General features: G+C 40.7%; 1 protein-coding gene across 1 annotated transcript in view; it reads right to left on the bottom strand.

Annotated features, from left to right (window-relative positions):
* GRHL2 (grainyhead like transcription factor 2) overlaps positions 1-22,839 on the bottom strand; it is a 190,658-nt gene that overhangs the window by 113,019 nt on the left and 54,800 nt on the right. Inside the window, exons 3-4 of the mRNA XM_032247908.1 lie at positions 17,944-18,011; positions 11,914-12,353 (exon numbers count right to left, since the gene is read on the bottom strand). Of these exons, the coding sequence (XP_032103799.1) occupies positions 11,914-12,353; positions 17,944-18,011 (508 nt within the window). The remainder of the gene's footprint in view (positions 1-11,913; positions 12,354-17,943; positions 18,012-22,839) is intronic.

The following is a 22,839-nucleotide window of genomic DNA, read 5'->3' as shown; positions in this document are numbered from 1 at the left end:
GAATGCGACGAAGAGAATGAATCCAAGCTGGAAAATACTCTTCAGGATATTATCCAGGAAAACTTCCCCAACCTAGCAAGGCAGGCAAACATTCAAGTCCAGGAAATACAGAGAACACCACAAAGATATTCGTCAAGAAGAGCAACCCCAAGGCACGTAATCGTCAGATTCACCAGGGTCGAAATGAAGGAGAAAATACTAAGGGCAGCCAGAGAGAAAGGTCGGGTTACCCATAAAGGGAAGCCCATCAGACTCACAGCAGATCTCTCAGCAGAAACCCTACAAGCCAGAAGAGAATGGGGGCCAATATTCAACATCCTTAAAGAAAAGAACTTTCAACCCAGAATCTCCTATCCAGCCAAACTAAGCTTCATAAGTGAAGGAAAAATAAAATCCTTTGGGAACATGCAAGTACTCAGAGATTTCGTCACCACCAGGCCAGCTCTACAAGAGCTCCTGAAAGAGGCTCTACACATATAAAGGAACAACAAGTACCAGCTCAACTAAAGGGCAAAACAGCCAGCTAGCACCAAAATGGCAGTATCAAATTCACACATAACAATATTAACCCTAAATGTAAATGGACTAAATGCCCCAATCAAAAGACACAGACTGGCAAATTGGATCAAAAGACAAAACCCATCGGTGTGCTGTATCCAGGAAACCCATCTCACATGCAAGGATACACAAAGGCTCAAAATAAAGGGATGGAGGAAGATTTACCAAGCAAATGGAGAGCAAAAAAAAGCAGGAGTTGCAATTCTCATCTCTGATAAATTAGACTTTAAAGCAACAAAGATCATAAGAGACAAAGAGGGACATTACATAATGGTAAAAGGATCAATGCAACAAGAAGAGCTAACGATCCTAAATATATATGCACCCAATACAGGAGCACCCAGATACATAAGGCAAGTTCTTAATGACTTACAAAGAGACTTAGACTCCCACACAATAATAGTGGGAGACTTTAACACCCCATTGTCAACATTAGACAGATCAACCAGACAGAAAATTAACAAGGATATCCAGGACTTGAACTCAGACCTGGACCAAGCAAACCTAATAGACATTTACAGAACTCTCCACCCCAAATCCACAGAATATACATTCTTCTCAGCACCACATCACACCTACTCTAAAATTGACCACATAATTGGGAGTAAATCACTCCTCAGCAAATGCAAAAGAACGGAAATCGTAACAAACAGTCTCTCAGACCACAGTGCAATCAAGTTAGAACTCAGAATTCAAAAACTAACTCAGAACCGCACAGCTTCATGGAAACTGAACAACTTGCTCTTGAATGTTGACTGGATAAACAATGAAATGAAGGCAGAAATAAAGATGTTCTTCGAAACCAACGAGAATGAAGACACAACATACCAAAATCTCTGGGACACATTTAAAGCAGTCTCTAGAGGAAAATATATAGCAATAAGTGCCCACATGAGAAGCAAGGAGAGATCAAAAATTGACACCCTATCGTCAAAACTGAAAGAGCTAGAGGAGCAAGATCAAAAAAACTCAAAGTCTAGCAGAAGACAAGAAATAGCTAAGATCAGAGCAGAACTGAAGGAGATAGAGACACAAAAAACCCTTCAAAAAATCAATAAATCCAGGAGCTGGTTTTTTGAAAAGATCAACAAAATAGACAGACCACTAGCCAGATTAATAAAAAAGAAAAGAGAGAATAACCAAATAGATGCAATAAAAAACGATAAAGGGGATATCACCACAGATTCCACAGAAATTCAAACCATCATCAGAGATTATTACAAACAACTCTATGCACACAAACTAATAAACCTGGAAGAAATGGATAAATTCCTGGACACTTGCCTCCTGCCAAGCCTAAACCAGGAAGAAGCCGAAACCCTGAACAGACCCATAACAAGGTCTGAAGTTGAGGCAGCAATTAAGAGCTTACCACCCAAAAAAAGCCCAGGTCCAGATGGGTTCACAGCTGAATTCTACCAGACATACAAAGAGGAGCTGGTACCATTTCTTCTGAAACTATTCCAAACAATACAAAAAGAGGGAATTCTTCCCAAATTATTTTATGACACCAACATCATCCTGATTCCAAAACCCGGCAGAGACTCAACAAGAAAAGAAAACTTCAGGCCAATATCCATGATGAACATAGATGCAAAAATCTTCAATAAAATACTGACAAGCCGATTGCAACAGCACATCAAAAAGCTTATCCACCATGATCAAGTAGGCTTCATCCCGGGGATGCAAGGCTGGTTCAACATACGCAAGTCTATAAACGTAATTCACCACATAAACAGAACCAAAGACAAAAACCACATGATTATCTCAATTGATGCAGAGAAGGCCTTTGACAAAATTCAACAGCCCTTTATGCTAAAAACACTCAATAAGCTAGGTATCGATGGAACGTATCTCAAAATAATAAAAGCTATTTATGACAAACCAACAGCCAATATCATACTGAATGGGCAAAAACTGGAAGCATTCCCCTTGAAATGTGGCACCAGACAAGGATGCCCGCTCTCACCACTGCTATTCAATATAGTATTAGAAGTTCTAGCCAGAGCAATCAGGCAAGAAAAAGAAATAAAGGGCATTCAAATAGGAAAGGAGGAAGTCAAATTGTCTCTATTTGCAGACGACATGATTGTATATCTAGAAGACCCCATCGTCTCAGCCCCAAACCTCCTGAAACTCATAAGCAAGTTCAGCAAAGTCTCAGGATACAAAATCAATGTGCAAAAATCACATGCATTCCTATACACCAGTAACAGACTTAAAGAGAGCCAAATCAAGAACAAACTTCCATTCACAATAGCCACAAAGAGAATAAAATACCTAGGAATACAACTAACAAGGAATGTAAAGGACCTCTTCAAGGAGAACTACAAGCCACTGCTCAACGAAATAAGAGAGGACACAAACAGATGGAGAAACATCCCATGTTCATGGTTAGGAAGAATCAATATCGTGAAAATGGCCATACTGCCCAAAGTAATTTACAGATTCAATGCTATCCCCATCAAGCTACCAATGACCTTCTTTGCAGAACTGGAAAAAACCACCTTAAACTTCATATGGAACCAAAAGAGAGCCCGCATAGCCAAGTCAATTCTAAGCAAAAAGAACAAAGCGGGGGGCATCACACTACCAGACTTCAAACTATACTACAAGGCTACAGTAATCAAAACAGCATGGTACTGGTACCAAAACAGAGATATAGACCAATGGAACAGAACAGAGGTCTCGGAGGCAACACAACCTTTCTACAACCATCTGATCTTTGACAAACCAGACAAAAACAAGCAATGGGGAAAGGATTCCCTGTTCAATAAATGGTGTTGGGAAAGCTGGCTAGCCATGTGCAGAAAGCAGAAACTGGACCCCTTCCTGACACCTTACACTAAAATTAACTCCAGATGGATTAAAGACTTAAACATAAGACCTAACACCATAAAAACCCTAGAAGAAAATCTAGGCAAAACCATTCAGGACGTAGGTGTAGGCAAGGACTTCATGACCAAAACACCAAATGCATTGACAACAAAAGCCAAAATAGACAAATGGGACCTAATTAAACTCCACAGCTTCTGCACAGCAAAAGAAACAATCATTAGAGTGAATCGGCAACCAACAGATTGGGAAAAAATTTTTGCAGTTTACCCATCTGACAAAGGGCTGATTATCAGGAATTTACAAAGAACTAAAGCAGATTTACAAGAAAAAAACTAACAAGCCCATTCAAAAGTGTGCAAAGGATATGAACAGACACTTCTCAAAAGAAGACATACGTGAGGCCAACAAACATATGAAAAAATGCTCATCATCACTGGTCATCAGAGAAATGCAAATCAAAACTACACTGAGATACCATCTCACGCCGGTTAGAATGGCGATCATTAAAAAATCTGGAGACAACAGATGCTGGAGAGGATGTGGAGAAATAGGAACACTTTTGCACTGTTGGTGGGAATGTAAATTAGTGCAACCATTGTGGAAGACAGTGTGGCGATTCCTCAAGGACCTAGAAATAGAAATTCCATTTGACCCAGCAATCCCATTACTGGGTATATATCCAAAGGATTACAAATCGTTCTACTATAAGGACACGTGTACACGAATGTTCATTGCAGCACTGTTTACAATAGCAAAGACCTGGAACCAACCCAAATGCCCATCGACGATGGACTGGATAGGGAAAATGTGGCACATATACACCATGGAATATTATGCAGCCATCAGAAACGATGAGTTTGGGTCCTTTGTAGGGACATGGATGAACCTGGAAACCATCATTCTCAGCAAACTGACAGAAGAGCAGAAGATCAAACACCGCATGTTCTCACTCATAGGCGGGTGTTGAACAATGAGAACACATGGACACAGGGAGGGGAGCACTACACACTGGGGTCAGTTGGGGGGAAATAGGGGAGGGAGGGCGGGGGGTGGGAAGCTGGGGAGAGATAGCAAGGGGAGAAATGCCAGATGTAGGTGATGGGGAGGAAGGCAGCAAATCACACTGCCACGTGTGTTCCTATGCAACAATTTTGCATGTTCTTCACATGTACCCCAAAATGTAAAATGCAATAAAATAAATAAATGGGAAAAAAAAAAAAAAAAAAAAAGAACTGATTCTAGTAGGAATTGGAGTGAGAGAATAAAAAGAGCTTCCCTAAGGAAGTCACATAGAAGGAAGGGTATAGAAAGATAGTAAAGAATATTCTAGAGCAGTATTGTCCAATAGAGATTTGTTCAATGATGGAAGTGTTCTATATTTTCACTGTCCAATATGGTAGCCTCTAGGTGCATGTACACATAAAACATAGTGGAACTGATTAACTGAATTCTTAATTTTATTTCATTTTAAAAATCACACACGGCTAGTGGGTATGGTATTGCACAGCTCGATTCTACCCCATGGACCAACATACACATAGGTCCTGAGTCAGAATGGGACATATGAGGTTCACAGAAGTTATTGGAGCCCAGAGCAGAGAGCAGAAGGAAAGAAGGTGTATGAGACAAGATGGGAGCAGCATTTGAGATGCGGACTCGGCAGTGCCTCATAAACCTGTTAAAGATTTAGATTTTTGGCTGGGCATGGTGGCTCATGCCTCTAATCCCAGCACTTTGGGAGGCCGAGGCAGGCAGATCACTTGAGGTCAGGAGTTCAAGACCAGCCTGGCCAACAAGGCAAAACCTTGTCTCTACTAAAAATAAAAAAATTAGCTGGGTGTGGTGGTGGACACCTGTAGTCCCAGCTACTCAGGAGGCTGAGGCAGGAGAATCACTTGAACCGGGGAGGCGGAAGTTGTGGTATGCCGAGATAGCACCAGTACACTCCAGCCTCGGCAACAGAGTAAGATTCCATCTCAGAAAAAAAAAAAAAAAAAAATTTAGATCTTTAATCCTAAGAGCAGTGAGATCTAAGTAAGGGGGTGATATGATCAGATTTCCATTTTGAAAAGACTATCACAGGCACAGTATACAAAAGCAGAAATGGCAATATTAGAGGACAGATATAATGAGAGAGCTTGGGCCAGTATGGTGAAGTACAGTGGAGACAAATGGATGAATTTCAGAGATGTTAAGAATGTAAAACTGATAGAATTGATAATGGATTAGATGGACCAAAGGTAGAGCTTGAGCAACCAGAAGATGGCAGCGCCATTTATGAAGCTGGAGAGCACAAGGGGAACACGGGGAAGATCGTAAGTTAGATTTGGGATAAGTAAAAAAGCAAATCGGCAGTTAAATATAATAAAGATTATTCGTTCAGAAGAGAGGACTGGGCTGGAGAATAAAATTGGAAGTCTTTTGGACACAGATGATAACTGAAGCTGTGGACCCGAAGCCAAGAGCATTTGCAAGAGGGAGGAGTGATCAACAGTGTCAAATGGTGCTGCAAAGTTAAATAACAGCTTTAACAGAACTGGGACATTCATAGACATTCTATGCATTAGGTGGGTAAATGCTCTGTTAATCTAAATAATGGGTCATCTGGTCTTATCAACTTTGACTACATATAAAGAAACTTAAATCTTCCTAAAGTATAAAATGTAAATGTTACAGATTTTGTAAAATTTTGCTTGATGTTAAAATACATTAACAAAGTGATAGAAATTTGGTGGCATCATAGCCACTGCATCATGCTTAAGATAAACATAATAAAACTGGGTGCATTAATCAGAAGTGAGGCCATGTTTTTATCCTTTTAATGTGTTGGGAGAAATGGACTACCAGTTTTCAATCAATCAAATTGGATAGGGTTTAGATCCAGGATCACTTCCAGTTTCAGACTACATAAATATAAAATCAATGGACTAATGATCATACATCTATCCAGATAATGACAAATAGTCATTCTTGCTTTCATTCCAAGATGCTCTGCAAACTATGTTAATTCTACAAATAATGTGCCTGGAGTTAATTATGAAATACACAGTAAAGCTCTCTGATGTTCACTCATAAATAGTTCTTCTCAATTCCTGGGCACGTGAGAGGACTAATGGGAGAATTAAACTCCTCGGCCCTCTTGCAGTTAGGTTGATCACGTGACTCGTTCTAGCCAATGAAATGTGAGCTGATGTGGACTAGGTCAAAGTATTTACTAGTCAGTATGCCATCTCCATGGCCTCCCTTCCTCTGCTGGGGTGATACTGGAAACCACATATAGAGGTGATAATGTCACAAGATGCAGGGACCCTGGATTCCTGAGTCACTAATTGGAAGAAAGCTGTGCAGTCATGTATCAGGACTTTATTAGCAAGAAATAATATTTTATTGTATTAAATCACTGAGATCTTGGTGTTTCTTTGTTCCTAAACAAGAAACTATTGTTAACTGATTTAAAGAAAATTATAGTACAGAATGAACAAATTCTTTCTTCCATTTTTATTTCTTCTTATGATTATGTATCTATATGATTTTTGATAAAATTTCTTCCAACTCTTAATTTTTAAATGTTTCCTGAAACATTTTTGGTCTTAATTACTACTCCAATGTACATTTATCAACTATACTCTTCACTTATTAGTGGGATGATGTTTGGCTTGTTTCTTACCCTCTCTCAACCTCTGTCTCTTCATCTGTAAAATGGGAAAAATAATACACCTTCCTTGCAGGATGGTAGTAAGGATTAGAAGTAAAATGCATAAGCCATGGTGGCTGGTACAGAGTAGAACTCAATAAATGGCATCTATCATTATTTCCCTTCACACATACAGACAGATTGTAAGCTTCTAGAAGGCAGAGACCAGACATGCCTTCTGCCTTAAGCTTCCACATCACCACAATGCCTAACACCCAGTATAAATCAACACATATTTGCCAAACGTTATTACAAAGAGGATGTAGAATAAAATATAAATCAAATTAGCTAAAATTCATCCATTAAAATGATTTTTTTGTTTTGTTTTTTGTTTGTTTTTGAGACGGGGCCTTGCTCTGTCACCCAAGCTGGAGTGCAGTGGCATGATCATAGCTCACCACAGCCTGAACTTCCTGGGCTGAAGCAATTCTTCCGCCTCAGCCCCCCAAGCAGCTGGGACTACAGGTGCATGCCACCACACCTGGCTAATTTCTTTATTCTGTATTTTTGTAGAGACAGAGGTCGTGAGCTCACAGGCTTAAATGATCTTCCCACCTCTGCCTCTCAAAGTGCTGGGATTACAGGCACAAGCCACCACTCCCAGTCTAAATGCTGCCACTGTCTTTTCAAAAATCTTAGCCTGAGTTTAGGCAAACTACTCCCTTCCCTGCTACCACTACATGTGCACATGCATATACACACAGAAGAACTGGCCTCAAATGGCAAAAGAAATTGGATTATTCAACCAGGGTTCTAGATATTTTAATAGTTTGCCTAGAATAAATGAGTTTAGACAAATTTTCCATAATGAAATTTTCTTGATGAAATTACTCTGAAATCACTTAATCTTATAACAGTTGGCAATAAAATAGCTAAAGATCATAGAAGGTCATTCAATTTAATTTACATCAGGCTGAAATATGATATGCCATGTAAACACTGATTTACAAGACAAGGAGAGCAGCTCAACCAAAATCAGTAGGAATAGTCTTTATATTTAGTTTCTGGTAAGTTTCTTTACTTTCTAATCTACTTCAAAATAAAGCCCAAAATACAATAGCTTCCTTTCACAAGCCTCTTTATCTACAACACAAACATAACTGATAACACATCCCCCAAATAGCATGATGATTCCATTGACATTGGACCATGTCCATACACTCCTCTGTGACTAATGGAATATTTCTACACTGCGTGAGAAAAAAAATCAGTGGAAATCTTTTGGTGAAAAAGCATGTATCTCACGTGGGATTGCAGAGTGATAATTTCAGTTATTTGCTTTTCCTACAGAAACACCCCTGACTACTTGACAGCAAATCAAATAATCAACAATACCAAAGACTCTACAAGATCCTTCACTCAGTTTAAAAAAAGAAAACAAGGAAGTTTGCTAACTATTTTAAGCCATATGACTCAGGAAGCTAAGAAAAAATAATTTTAAGACCATTTTTTAAATTTCAAGGGCACTGAAAGTCTGATTGTAAAGCTACCAGAACCCAATAAATATGACAGACTCTTAAGGACAAGGAATTTATCATGTGTCACTTTCATCACTCTCTGATTCCACAGAATACAGCAGGCACTCAGAAATGACTGGTGCCAGGAGTGGCAGGGCTGCTAGTGCAACTTCTATGCCCTAATAAATAAGAGTTGCTCTCTGCAACTTTGCAGAGAGCTAGTCCCTGCTCACCAACATTTTGTACTCTTTGCTCACCTGAAAGATAAAAAAAAAAACTCTGAGATGGATCAAGGACAGTCAGATATCTTTAAAAAGATTTTGGTGAATCACTGTCTTAAGCAATGGAACTACTGAGAATTAGAAGGCCCCAGTCTTCCCTGAGTGTGCAGTGGTATGATTAAGGATTTATGTTCTGGAGCCAAACAGCTTAGGTTGAGTCCCATCCCTCCCACTTACTGCTAAATGACCGTGAGCATACTTATGTTCTCTGTCCCTCAGTTTCCTCATTTAGAATATAGAGATGACAATAATAGTACCTACCACATAGAGCTTTTGTGAGGCTTACTTATATATCACTTAGAATGATGCCCAGTACATAGTGAATACCTATCAAATGTTCATTATTTTTAAATACTATTATTTAAAGATGAAATATCAAGCTCAGGTAGCTGCATTTTGCCCCAATGGAAATTAAATAGGCAGCAGGCTGAAGACATTGTCACACTGCCACTAAACTCACTCCTCTTTAGGTGGAAAACCACGCATTCTCCCCTTTTGTCCTTGTCTTTTACTGGCCAAAGTGGGCTGAAAAATAGGGAACCAATGACTCCCATCTCAAATCAGAGACACTGCTCCTAAATGGTAAAGAAACTGACCTGAGCTAATAAAAATACACATTACCTATTCTGGGTCAAAATTTGGAAAAAGAACCTACAATTATATCATAAATTGCTGTTTTACCAAGAACCCAAGGCAAGTCAATGAATACAAGATCATCTTTTTAACAAATGGTGCTGGAACAAAATCAGTATGGCTGGATATCAGTATGGAGAAAAGTGTCTCAATCTTTACGTCACATCATATATAAAAATTACTTCAAAATAAATCAAAAACCTGAGTGAAAGAGGTAAAACTAATAAATGTCTAAAGAAAAACAAAAAGCAAACAAATTGTGTGACATTGGGTTAGGGAAAGATTTCTTAAATAACAAAAATATAAACTATAAATGACAACATTAATAAAGTAGACTTCATCGGATTAAACACTGTGGTTCATGGAAAGATAAAATTAAGAAAAGAAAGGCTAATGGACTGCAAAATATGTGACTAATCAAAGGCTTATATTCACATTATATAGAGAGCTTTTAAAACTTAACAAAAGGAAGAAAACTCAATTTAAAAATTGGACAAATAATTTGAACAGACACTTCACAAAAGAAGTTATAGGAAGGGCCAAATAAGTACATGAAATGCTGTTTAACATCACTACACATAAAGAAATGCAAATGCAAGGCACAATGAAACATCATCACATATCCACTAAAAGAGCTGAAGTTTAAAAGTTACCAAGTTTTGGCAACAGTGTGGAAAACAGGGATCCTTATACATTGCTGGTAGGAACGAAATGGTATAGCCACTTTGAACCACCGTGTGGTACTACCTTATAAAGTTAAACATACATGAGCCACATGGCCCAGCAATTCCAGCTCTAAGTATTTACCTGAGAGAAATCAAAGTGTATGTCCACTTTAAAATATAAGTAGGAATGTCCATAGCAGCATTTTTCATAATAGCCAAAAGCTAGAAGCAACCAGATGTCCATCAACTAGTGACTAGCTATAGTGATATACACTCACTATGAAATACTACTCAGCAATTTTTAAAAACAACTATTAAAGCAAGCAACAAGGCTGGGCGCAGTGGCGCACACCTGTAATCTCAGCATTTGGGGAGGCCAAGGTAGGCGGATCACCTGAGGTCAGGAGTTCAAGACAAGCCTGGCCAACATGGTAAAACCCCATCTCTACTAAAAATACAAAAGAAAAAAAAAATAATAACCAGGCATGGTGATGCATGCCTGTAATCCCAGCTACTCCGGAGGCTGAGGCAGGAGAATCCTTTGAACTCAGTAGGCAGAGGTTGCAGTGAGTCAAGATCTCACCTCTGCACTCCAGCCTGGGCAACCCAGTAAGACTCCATCTCAAAAACAAACAAAAAAACAACATATATGAATCTCAAAAATTTGCTAAGCAAAAAAGGCACAATAGGAGACTATATCCTCTGTCATTTCATTTAAATGAAATTTTAGACAAGGCAAAACTGTGGTGACAGTGGGCAGATCCATGCTCACCAAATGCAAGGGGACCAGGGAGGGCTTCAAGTGCAAAGAGGTTCAAGGAAATTTTATGGCGAGGGAACTTTCTATGCTTAGCTTCTGATGTTGGTTTTACAATTGTATACAACTACCAAAATTCTCAACTGTGCACTTAGAACTTGTGAATTTAAAACAAACAAGCCAAGAAAATTGCTTCTGTTAGTCCTATGGGCTCCTGAGAAGAATACATATTCTCTATTTGTAAGATAGAAAGAATACACACATATACACACATGATTATTGATAATGCAAATTCTCCTTCTTGAGTATTCTATCAGATTAGGTTTTTTAAAGTTATATTGTTTTATTTTGTTTTTGAGATGGAGTTTCTCTCTTGGCGCCCAGGCTGGAGTGTAGTGGCACAATCTCAGCTCACTGCAACCTCCGCCTCCTGGGTTCGAGTGATTCTCCTGCCTCAGCCTCCTGAGTAGCTGGGATTACAGGCATCCGCAACCATGCCTGGCTTATTTTATTTTATTTTATTTTTTGGTATTTTTAGTAGAGACGGGGTTTCACTATGTTGGCCAAGTTGGTCTCGAACTCTCAACCTCAGTTGATCTACCCATTTCGACCTCCCAAAGTGCTGGGATTACGGGTGTGAGCCACCATGCTGGGCCAAAGTTATACTGCTTTTTAAGAAAGAATGGACAAGCCCTACCTTAAGCTACCTACCATTTGGAAGGTTACAAACTAGAGAAGATCAAGGTGAAAACTTTACAAAGCAGAAGTTTCCACACAAATATCTCTTAATTCCTCATAAATATTTAATCTTAAGACTAAAATGAAAACAAACAAACAAATCCATCATCTAAGAATCAAGAAAAAACAGAAATAATCCTCCACACACACAGACATAGATAGGTTTATTAGTATCTGTTTAGAAAGAATGCCAGACTACCAACAAACACATGTTTTAGAAAACTAGTTGAAACTAAAACTCACTGCTTAATTCATTTATCACACTTTGAAGGGAAACAGAAAAGAAATTAGCTAGGGGCTCTGTGTTTGGGTTCCGGCCAATGTAGCCTGGGACTCACCTCTGTGGCTGCGTCCTTGAAGCTCTCGCTGTACGTGCTGTCTGGGGTGCTGCGCTGGTCATCCTTGAGATAGGCGCTGTGGGTGGCCAGCGAGGGCAGGTCATACTGAGTCTGTTCAAAGATAACCACTCGTTGCTCTTCCCCATCTCCCCGGGGATAGTGCACAGGTGGGGTCATGAAAACTGGTGTGAAATCTTCAGCTTTCACCACAGTGATTCCTGACACCGGGATGATGGCAGAGCTCTCGGGGACGCTGATGCTGTACTGTTCCCGCTTGGAATTCTCCAGGTGATCTTGATTTAGAGAAAGGTTCACTGGAACAGTCTTTAGGACTTGCACTCGGTTTTCTCCTCCACTCAAATTACTCTGGGCTTCACTCGTGCCAAGGCAGTTTCTGTGTGTTCAAACCCGCCCCCGCAACATGATAGAATTAGAAAAATCACCATTCGGCAACACCTAATAAAATAACCAATGCAGGCAATAATCATTGGATGCTAATGCCATTGAGGGACAGGGGGCTGGCAAACTTCACAACGAAATGCAATGGGATTCTTCGTCACTAGAAGCAGGATCACGAGTGAGCCATGCGCCCACTGGTGTCATGCAACCTGAAGTACTCGGCCCCACTGTAAAAAAACAAACAAAAAAGGACCGGATGCGGTGGCTTAGGCTGGTAATCTCAGAACTTTGGAAGGCCAAGGCAGGCAGATCGAGAGGTTAGAAGTTCAAGACCGGCCTAACCAACATCGTGAAACCCTGTCTCTACTAAAAATACAAAAATTAGCCGGGCATGGTGGTGCACACCTGTAGTCTCAGCTACTCAGGAAGCTGAGGCAGGAGAATCTCTTGAACCCGGAAGGTGGAGGTTGCAGTGAACCAAGATCACACCATTGCACTCCAGCCTGGCGACAGAGGGAGACTCTGTCTCAAAAAACAAAGCAAAAACAAAATGAAACAAAACCTGACCCTAAATCTAATCAAACCTTCATAACCAACTTTTGGCACTTAGGAAATACAGGAGCAGAAAGAATGACTTAACATCAAAAAAAGCAATCAGACAAACCAGAATGCAGCACATCTTACTGACCTAAATTTGTCAGCAAGTCAAAGGCATGGAAAAAGCAGAAAGGGTGGGAGAAGGGTTCTAGATTAAATAAGATTTAAAAGTCACAAAAATCAAGTATGATGAGTAGCTCTTCTTTGGATCCTGACCTGAACAAACCAAAAAGGCATTTATAAGGTAATGGGAATTTTGAGGCAGTTGAATATGGACTGGGAATTGGGTGATATTAAGGACGTACTGTTGGCCAGGCTCAGTGGCTCACACCTATAATCCCATCACTTTGGGAGCCCAAGGCAGGTGGATCACCTAAGTTCAGGAGTTCGAGACCAGCCTAGCCAAAATGGTGAAACCCCATCTCTACTAAAAATACAAAATCAGCCAAGTATAGTGGCATGTGCCTGTAGTCCCAGCTACTCGGGAGGCTGAGGTGGGAGAATCACTTGAAACCAGGAGGCAGAGTTTGCAGTGAGTCAAGATCACACCACTGCACTCCAACCTGGGGGACAGAGCCAGAAAAAAAAAAAAAATTGTTAATTCTAAAAAAAGAGAACTGTTAATTTAGCTAGGAGTGCTAATGATTTTGAGCTTATGTAATAAAATGTCCTTTTTTTTTTTTTAGAGATACATATCGGAAGTCATTAGAGGTTAACTAATATGATGACGGGGATTTATTTTAAATACTACGGCAATTTGAAAAAAAGAAAGAAAGGGAAAGAGAGAAAAGGTCAATATCAAGCAGCTATTAAGCAATGGCAACGATTTACCCGTGTTGAACTGGAGAATGGGATGGGTATGGGGGGGCGGTTATTACACTATTCTCTGTACTTCTGTATATGTTTGAAAATTCTACCAAAAAAAGTTTATTTTAAAATACAAAAAGAAAAAAGTAGGAGGAGGACAAATATAATAATTTGAAGAATTGGGAAGTGGTGAGGATATTTTTCAACATTCTGTGGTCATCTTAAAGGAGAAATAAGATAATGAGAATTTATCATTAAAATATTTTCACCAAATTGAGAGAGAACATGAGCTCACTGATGTCCTTAGTACTGAATTCCTTTGAGGGCTTAAGGAAGTGGTGTAGCTTGGCTTATGTAAAGCAAGAGCTCCCCAGATCTCAGACCACCTGGGTGGTACAGAGAGAAAGGAGAGGATGTAGGAAAATTAATTCTTGCCAGACTAGAATGAAATACTTTCATCTAAAGAAGTCTGGGAGTGAACAGAAACAAATAGGAACTCACTAATGGAAAATTATTGTTGAAAGCAAAATGATTTTACTAACAAAGTTCCTCTGGTCAGTGCAATTCTGAGATCACCTCTCACTAATTTATGGATTATTCTGAGAGATATGGAGAGAAAATACATGGTTTGCCCCCTCCTCTGCTGCCTAGGTTGTTTGTTTCTATTTTTTTAAATTTAGCATGTGCTTTCTAGGGCTTTCTGGCATCTCTCATTGAGAGGAATATTCTCTTAAAATTTGTTCTTCTGGAGCCAGGCGCCGTGGATCATACCTGTGATCCCAGCACTTTGGAAGGCTGAGGCAGGAGGATCACCTGAGGTCGGGGTTCAAGACCAGCCTGACCAACATGGAAAAACCCCGTCTCTACTAAAAATACAAAATTAGCCAGCTCATGCTTGGCTCATCCTTATAATCCCAGCTACTCAGCAGGCTGAGGCAGGAGAATTGCTTCAACCTGGGAGGCAGAGGTTGCAGTGAGATGAGATGGCACCATTGTACTCCAGGCTGGGCAGCAAGAGTGAAACTCCACCTCAAAAAAAAAAAAAAAAAAAAATTTGTTCTTCCAAGAACTGGGCTCTCCTGGCTCCTGTGTATAAAGAAGGAAGCCCATTAGCCTTTGAGCTTGCCTAACTACCAAGCAGGACTTGATATTTTCAGCTTTGATTTTTCAGATGAAACTTCAAAGTAAAACTTGTGAAAAGAATTTCTCCACATGATCACAGCAAATAGAGAAATATTTAAGATATCTAAAACTTTATCTGTAGGAAGAAATAAGTCTAGAAAATAATTTCCTAAGGAGTAAAATCACAAGTCTACATACTTTTTTCTTTAAGTAATGACCTGTTTTCGTGGTCAAATCAATAGAGCGATCCTGTACATAAAAAATAGTGAAATTTTAGAATTTATGTTTCATCTAAATCCAGCTAGTTGGGGGTTGCCAAAACACAGGCCACCCATTTACATTACCGTTTCCTAAACCTCATTGTTTAAACATTGCATGGAATATTAATAAATATTCCTCTCACACACACACATACACACAAGAGTCCATGATAAAATCACTAACAAAAAAACAAATAAAATTGCCATAACAAGACCACCCTGAGTGGGTTGCAAACATCATGAACCCAGTAGAGGTCCAAGCATTCCTTCACCTGTTTAATCAAAACCCAGGTTTCCCGAACTCATGTCAGTCTAGATCCTTCAGTGACGAAATAACCACTAATACCTGAGGATAGGCCCCTACAGGTTAGGAGTAGATAAGTTGGTCTACATTTGTTGGCTACAAAGTTGCTGCCCAGTTTCCACTCTGAGCTTTGCACACACACAGTCCCATTGGCTTTGTCGAAATATTCAAAGGTAACCAACTTCTCTATAGTTAGAGTCCATTTGGAGCCAAGTTTCTTAATTCTTTAATTCTTTAGAATTCACATATGAATTCTAAAGAAAGAATACAAGTCCAAATTTTTTTTTGGCTTTGGTGTCCTAATAAACAAACAAAGAAGCAAGCTATGGAATTGTATAAATCCAGTTGAATGTTATGATAACACCAGAAAATAACAGATTCAGCACCACCCTAAAATGTGTAACTGTGTCTCTGGTAAACGGTTTTAGCTTTCAAAGCTCATGCCAGAGAATTTCACAAAGACATCTAAAAAATGGGTAATTCGAACTAAGAATTATTGTGAGATATTAATTACCTGCAATAGAATTTGAAATTGAACCAAATATTATACTATGAGAAAAAAATGCAATGATAATAATGGTATGTTAAATATATTTTTGAGAAAATTTGGATCATATCATTGAGATTCTGTTATTTTTCCAGGTAGCATCTTCTGTATACAAACAGTTGTAATGATACTATGTTAACACATGATACCTTAATTCATGAATATGCTGTAGATCATGATATCCTTCCAAATTATATTCAATGAGAAGTCTAAGTCATAATTAATCTATACAAGGTAGTTTATATTTCACTGTTTTTTAAAAAATGCTGTGAAAAATTACAAAAATAACCATTAAAATACAATGAGCAGCTGTTGCTTTGTAATGTCATCCTGAGAGAAGTAGACAGCGCACGTCTTAGACACGTTTTTGCCCTGATCCTGCTATAATTCTGGCACAGGACTAAGTGGATAGCACAAGCTTAACTCAATAAAACTGGCTGGGTCAACGAAAAGTTTTGGGGCCTGAAGAGTGTCAGCCTCTTCTTCCTTGTCATCACTTCTGCCAGCGATGTCCCAGGACCCGAGGGCAATGTGGAGCTTCAGGAGATCCCTAATGGAACAGTGAATCAGATGCAGGAAGCCCTCATGTTCTGCTAGGGTTGTACCTTGGAGATGCTGCACAGCACAGGGCTGCTGGTTGGTGGAGTGGCCCCTGCTGCTCATCACAGAAGATGTAATGTCCCAAGCAGTTCCTATCAAGGCCAGGTCAGATTCTGACATATGTGCTAGCAGGGGATTTTATTTCCATATGGATGAACTCCCAATAGAAAAACACTATGGCTTCTCTCTATCCGACTGCAAAGAAGAAATTTATTGATGGATGAATTTGAAAGAAGTAGATGAGTTTGGGCCAGGCATGGTGGTTCACACTTGTAATCCCAGCACTTTTGGAGGCCAAGGTGGGTGGATCACAAGGTTAGAAGATCAAGACCATCCTGGCCAACATAGTGAAACCCCGTCACTACTAAAACTACAAAAATTAGCCAGATGTGGTGATGTGTACCCATAGTCCCAGCTACTCAGGAGGCTGAGGCAGGGGAATCACTTGAACCCGGGAGGCAGAGATTGCAGTGTGCCAAGATCACACCACTGCATTCCAGCCTGGCAACAGAGTAAGACCCTGTCTAAAAAAAAAAAAAAAAAAAAAAAAAATTTGAAGGAAGTAGCTGTGCAGGGTGATTCAATCCCTTCTGGTCCTGTCTCTTTTTTGGGAATCATCCTGGCCAAAGAAAGGGGATTCTCCCTCCAGTGCCATAAATGGTACAAAGACATGCTTGGGACTGAATGGGTAGATTACCTAAATCAGGACTGAAACGTTACAAGCTGCAGTCACATTCTCCAATTGGCTTCATCAGAGATAAAGCTGCTTTTGATTTTTTCCCCTTTTTTAATCTCAATTTATCTGACTGTGCCTTGCTTTTCAGCTGGTTCTTGACCGAGGAGGGCAGGGAAGGGGTGTTCTCTAGTGATCTCCTGCAGCTGTCCTGCCCCTTCACCCTGACAGCAGATACCCCTCACAACGGCCTTCACCTGCACCTCTCTTGGCTAACAGCCCAACCTCCTTTCTTTCCCCTCCCCCCATCTTCAAAAGCAACCCTTCAGGTGTCTCACTTCCTGGGCGGCCTAATTGCAGTTATAATGCCATGGGGTTGATCAGAAAAGTTCATCCCCTCAGTGGGCTATCTTGCTAGCATCTCACCTCTGACTCAGGATTTTAAGCCTCCCCTTGAAAGGGCGTATTTGAAGAGGGTGCAGAGACGCTTTGGATGCATCACCAAAAATGTAATTTGCTCTCCTGACTGAGAGATCTAGCATTGGTCCAGACTCAAAAGACAGGCAGAAGATGCTAAGCCTCTTAAACCATCTCAAGAACAAAACACATAGTTAATAACATCATTTTCAGAAAACAGAGTTATTTTGGGGTGGCCGGCAAGTCCCTTTACCATACCTTTTCTCCTGGTCTTCTTGGCTGTCACTTGCTTTGCTTACAGACAGCAGCCTCTTGTCTCGAGGAACCTGGAAACATCACCAACCATCAGTCAGGCATACATTGATGCAACCATGACCATGTTCAGAGCTAGACACCAGCATCAGCAAAGAAACCAAAGTGGAATGTTCTCCAGGAAATGGTGGAAAAATTGCTATCACTAGGAGATGTTAAAGGTGAGTAGCCTGAGTGACAATGATTATGGAGCCAGAAACAGTGTTGGTGATAAACACATGGCCACAACAGACATGATTCAGCTGTTCATGGCTGGCCTGGGTGACTCTCCCTGGACCTCAGCACCTCTTGTGCACTCACCACCATGGGAGTGAAAGAGGGGAGAGAAGCAACATGAGTGGAGGTGAATTTAGACATGGGTGCCTTTGAGCAGACAGAAAACATAATGGAGGTCCAAGATGAGTCACCGTAAAGAACAGGAGTTTACCCTCCTCTCTGATGAGGGCTTTAGGTGCTAACATGGTGGGGGGCTCAGGTACAGGGGGCCGTACTGTCAGCCAGCAGCGAGGGGAAGTATCCAATATACCTGGGCCCCACTTTGTCCACCTTCCTACACAGCTTGTGGACTTGCTTCCAAGATTTTGTTTCTAAATATACTTTCATTATTGTCTTAAAACCCCTAATACCAACATATTACCTGAAAGATTATTGAAAAAGTGCTAATTGAGAGATGGGCCATCCCACCAGCTGTGTCTCTGATCATCTAATAACCTGCTGCATCCTAGATCCTTTACTCTGCCATAGTTTTCAAACACATGGGTAAGTAGGCTTGAATTGGGTTGGTTGATTAGATTTTTCATTTGCGTATTTTTCTTCTTCTTTTTTTGCTATATCTCCAGATCTTCCTTCTAGCCAAACTAACTTTGCACCCAAAAATCAGCCTTTGCTTTCTTGAGGTAAAAGCACATTCATGAAAATCATCCCTCTACTGGAGTCCCCTAGCAATTCCTGTGGTTTCCACTTACCTGAATGTGTACACAAGCCCAGACACCTGGCTTAGGGTGGGGACAGAGCAGGGTGGCCAGGAGTCCAGACCTAGGGCATGCTTGCCTGGATTCAAACCTTCAGCTCTACCACTCAGTAAACTCTGTCCCATTTTCCTCATCTGTACAGTGGGCATAACAGTAGTCCCTTGTCTCACAGGTTTTTAGTAAAATTAAATGAGTTAATTTTTTTAAAGCACTTGGGGTGTCTGGTACTTTATATTTGTTAAATAAAATAAATCAATTGTAAGTAATTCATGTTAACGTTCAGAGTCTACACTATGCTAGGCATTGTTAAACAATGTATAAAAATGAGATAAATAATAGTTCTCATCACCTATTGAACATGACAGATAAACATACAATTTCAATACTCAGTACACCTACATTCATTGTGGCACTATTTACAGTAGCCCGAAGGAGGAAACCACCCAAGCATCCATCAGCAGATAGATAGAAAAACAAAATGAGCATTGCCATAGAACAGAATACTATGCTGCCTTAACAGAGAATGAAATTAAGGCACATGCTATAATATGGAGGGACCCTGAAGACATTACACTAAAAAAAACTAAGCAGATACAAGAGGACAAATACTGTATGATTCCACTTATATGAGGTACCCCAGAAGAGTCAAATTCATAGACAGAAGGTAAAACAGAGATGACCAGCAGGTGGGAGGACAAGAAAGGAGTTACTGTTTAAGGAGTACAGAGTTTTCTGTTTGGGAAAATGAAAGGCTCTGGAGATAGATGGTGGCGATGTTTGCACAACAATGTGAATATACTTAATGCCACAGAACTGGACACTTAATAATGGTTAAAATGGTAAATTTCATGTTATATATTTTTGACATTTTTAAAAGGCATTAAGAAAGAAGTAAATATTTAAGAAGACCCCACAGCCATAAAAATAGAATGAAATTATGTCCTTTGCAGCAAGATGGGTGGAGCTGGAAGCCATTATCCTAAGCGGATAAATGCAGACACAGAAAAGCAAACACCATGTGTTCTGACTTACAAATGGGAGCTAAACATTGGGTCCACATTGACATAAAGATGGGAACAACAGACACGGGACTGCTAGAGCAGGGAGCAGGGAGGATGCAGGGCAAGGGCTGAAAAACCACCTTTTGGGTACTAAGAACACTGCCTGGGTGGTGGGCACAGTCGTGCCCCAAACCTCAGTGTCACACAATATATACATATAATAAACCTGCACAAATACTCCCAAATCTAAAACAAAAGTTGAAATGATAAATTTCTTTTTTTAAAAATAAGGATACCTGGCTGGGCGTGGTGGCTCACACTTGTAATACCAGCACTTTGGGAGGCCAAGGCAGGTGGATCACAAGGTCAGGAGTTCGAGACCAGCCTGGTCAATATGGTGACACCCCGTCTCTACTAAAAACATAAAAGTTAGCCGGGCATGGTAGCAGAAGCCTGTAATGCCAGCTACTTGGGAGGCTGAGGCAGGAGAATTGCTTGAACACAGGAGGTGGAGGTTGCAGTGAGCCGAGATCAGCCACTGCACTCCAGCCTGGGTGACAAAGTGAGACTCCATCCTCCACCCCCACAAAAAAGAGAGACCTGCACATGTATCCCAGAACTTAAAGTATAATCGTTAAAATAAATAAATAAAAATAATAATTAAAGAGGGGAAAAAAAGGAGAAAGAAATTCCACTGGCATTCAGATTAAAAACTTAATAAACTGGAAAACTATAAAAAAGAAAAAAAAAAAAAAAAAAAAAGAGACCTACTTCTCCATCTCTGCCTGCCGCTGGGTCCTGAGTTTATGACTGACCCAACTCCACCAGAGAGTACTTAGTTTCTCTCCTAAAAGATAGTTATTTCTACAGTGTTTCAAAAATTTAATACCCCGTGATATGAGATAAAACTGAGCTACTGGCAGGGCTCTCTGGAAGCCTACAAGGTGGAGTTTCCCAGAGGGGCTGAGCCATGGGTAGGAAATTGTCAAGTGGAGGCAGAAGGCTAGAAGCCACCAGAGCTGCTTATAAAAAGGTTTGAGAGCAGGACAGAACAGGAAGGCACAGCCAGCGTAAGGAGTGAGTTGGAGGAGATGTGGCCTCAGAGATGAGCAAAGTCCAGAGGAGGAAGGGCCTTGAACCAGGGACAGATGATTGACTTCTTTTGTCGGGTGCCACGGCACCGTCACATTTTTCTTGACTATCAAGGATCCCTTGCCCCTCCCCTTCCAACCAGGTGGCACAAACTGCCCTGTGCCTCTGAAACCCATGCCCTGCCCCTGGACACCGGCCTCCAGGCTCAGCCTCCAGGGTCCCTTGCTTGGGCTGCTGCATCAGCTCCTAACTGGTCTCTCCTCTCCTTCATTTCATTCCTGTGACTTATTTCTGGATCCATTAGGAAGACTCAGAGTGGTCTGCTTAAAATGCAGTCTGATCTCTTCATGCTGCTATTCTACTTAAAATCCTTCAGCGCTTCCGGTTACTCTCAGGTAGGTGGCCTCCAGAAAGTCTCCCACATCAACATGGGTAGCCCATTTTTGCTTCTCACACTTGGGCCAACTGTGTCTACAACCATGCAATGCCCCTTCTCACAAAAGAGCCATCACACAAAGTTCTCTCTGCCTAGAACATGTCCTGCCCCTCCCACACCCACACCACCACCCATGCCTTCTCCAGGCTAACTTGTGCCCATACGTTGAGTCCCATCTAATTTTCTGTGTCCATGATATGGCAATCTCTGTGTCTACCTTGTACGTGGTTACGTCCTGAGTGCCTGGAATGTAGTAGGCCCTCACTAAATACTTATTAAAAGAATCAATCGATCAATGAAAATGGCCTGTAAAGGGCAGAACCAAAGAAATAGCAGAATAGACATTCCAAACTCTGAAACATGTTAGCAACTCCCAAAGGTGTATGGAAGTGAACGTTATTGTTGCCAAGAGTCCCTGATGTGAGCTCTGAGCAGACAACTGTGCTCAGTCTATGGTGCGGAGCACAATGCCAGAAAGGTGGTTATTAATCTGCAGGTTTGCTCTTCTTTGAACCATGCGCTTTTTTGAAGCTTTGGCTTTGCAAACCATCTTTAGATAAACTGAGAACTCTGAACTTGATCTCCTCTCTTGAGTCCTAGACTTACCTACCAGACATCCCTACCTGGACTTCCTGCAGGCACATCAAACTCAACCCATAATTATCGTTCTCCTCAAAGCCTTTATTCTGTACTCTCTGCCTTGATTAATCCAGGAATCATCTTAGGCATCTTGCCCCTAGTTATGAACTCCCCTCACTAACTCTGTCTTTCTCTCTCTTTCTGTCCAGCCTGTGTATGTGACAGATTGTCTTCTACTCTGTGGCAGAGTAGGCATTGCTTCCTCTGGAAAGCCTGAATTATCCGAGAGGTTGCCAGTCAGCCCACTGCTCTTGGAACACACCACTTTTAGAGCAGTGACCTCCATAAACCATGGTTATAGGTTTATAGGACTGTGTTTGTCCTAGACTGTGATTGTTGGTGATCTCTCTGAGGTGGTGAACTGAGTCTCACCTGCCTTTGGATATCCAATATTTATCCCCATTGCTGGGAGGTTATAGCTATTTTGTGAGTATTTGTTGGGTGGGTGGATGGATGGATGGATGGATGGACAAACAAATCAACCCACAAACTGGTTTCCAACAGTACTGGTCAGTAGGACAGATGGAAACCAACTGACCAGGGGAGCCTATTTTCACTACATCTGGAACCAGATGATGATAAACCAGCTTTCTCAAGAGAAAAATAAAGTTAGATAAAGTCAGTCAAAACATTTTTAAAATATGTGGCTAATTGAGTCTGTCAGGTCTTTCTATCATGCCTGAAATTCATGGAAAGGTTGCAG

This window comes from Sapajus apella, unplaced genomic scaffold, assembly GCF_009761245.1.
Source record: "Sapajus apella isolate SASKATOON/1434 unplaced genomic scaffold, GSC_monkey_1.0 scaffold3, whole genome shotgun sequence".
Classification (NCBI taxonomy): domain Eukaryota; kingdom Metazoa; phylum Chordata; class Mammalia; order Primates; family Cebidae; genus Sapajus; species Sapajus apella.
This window is presented reverse-complemented; position numbering and strand designations above follow the sequence as displayed.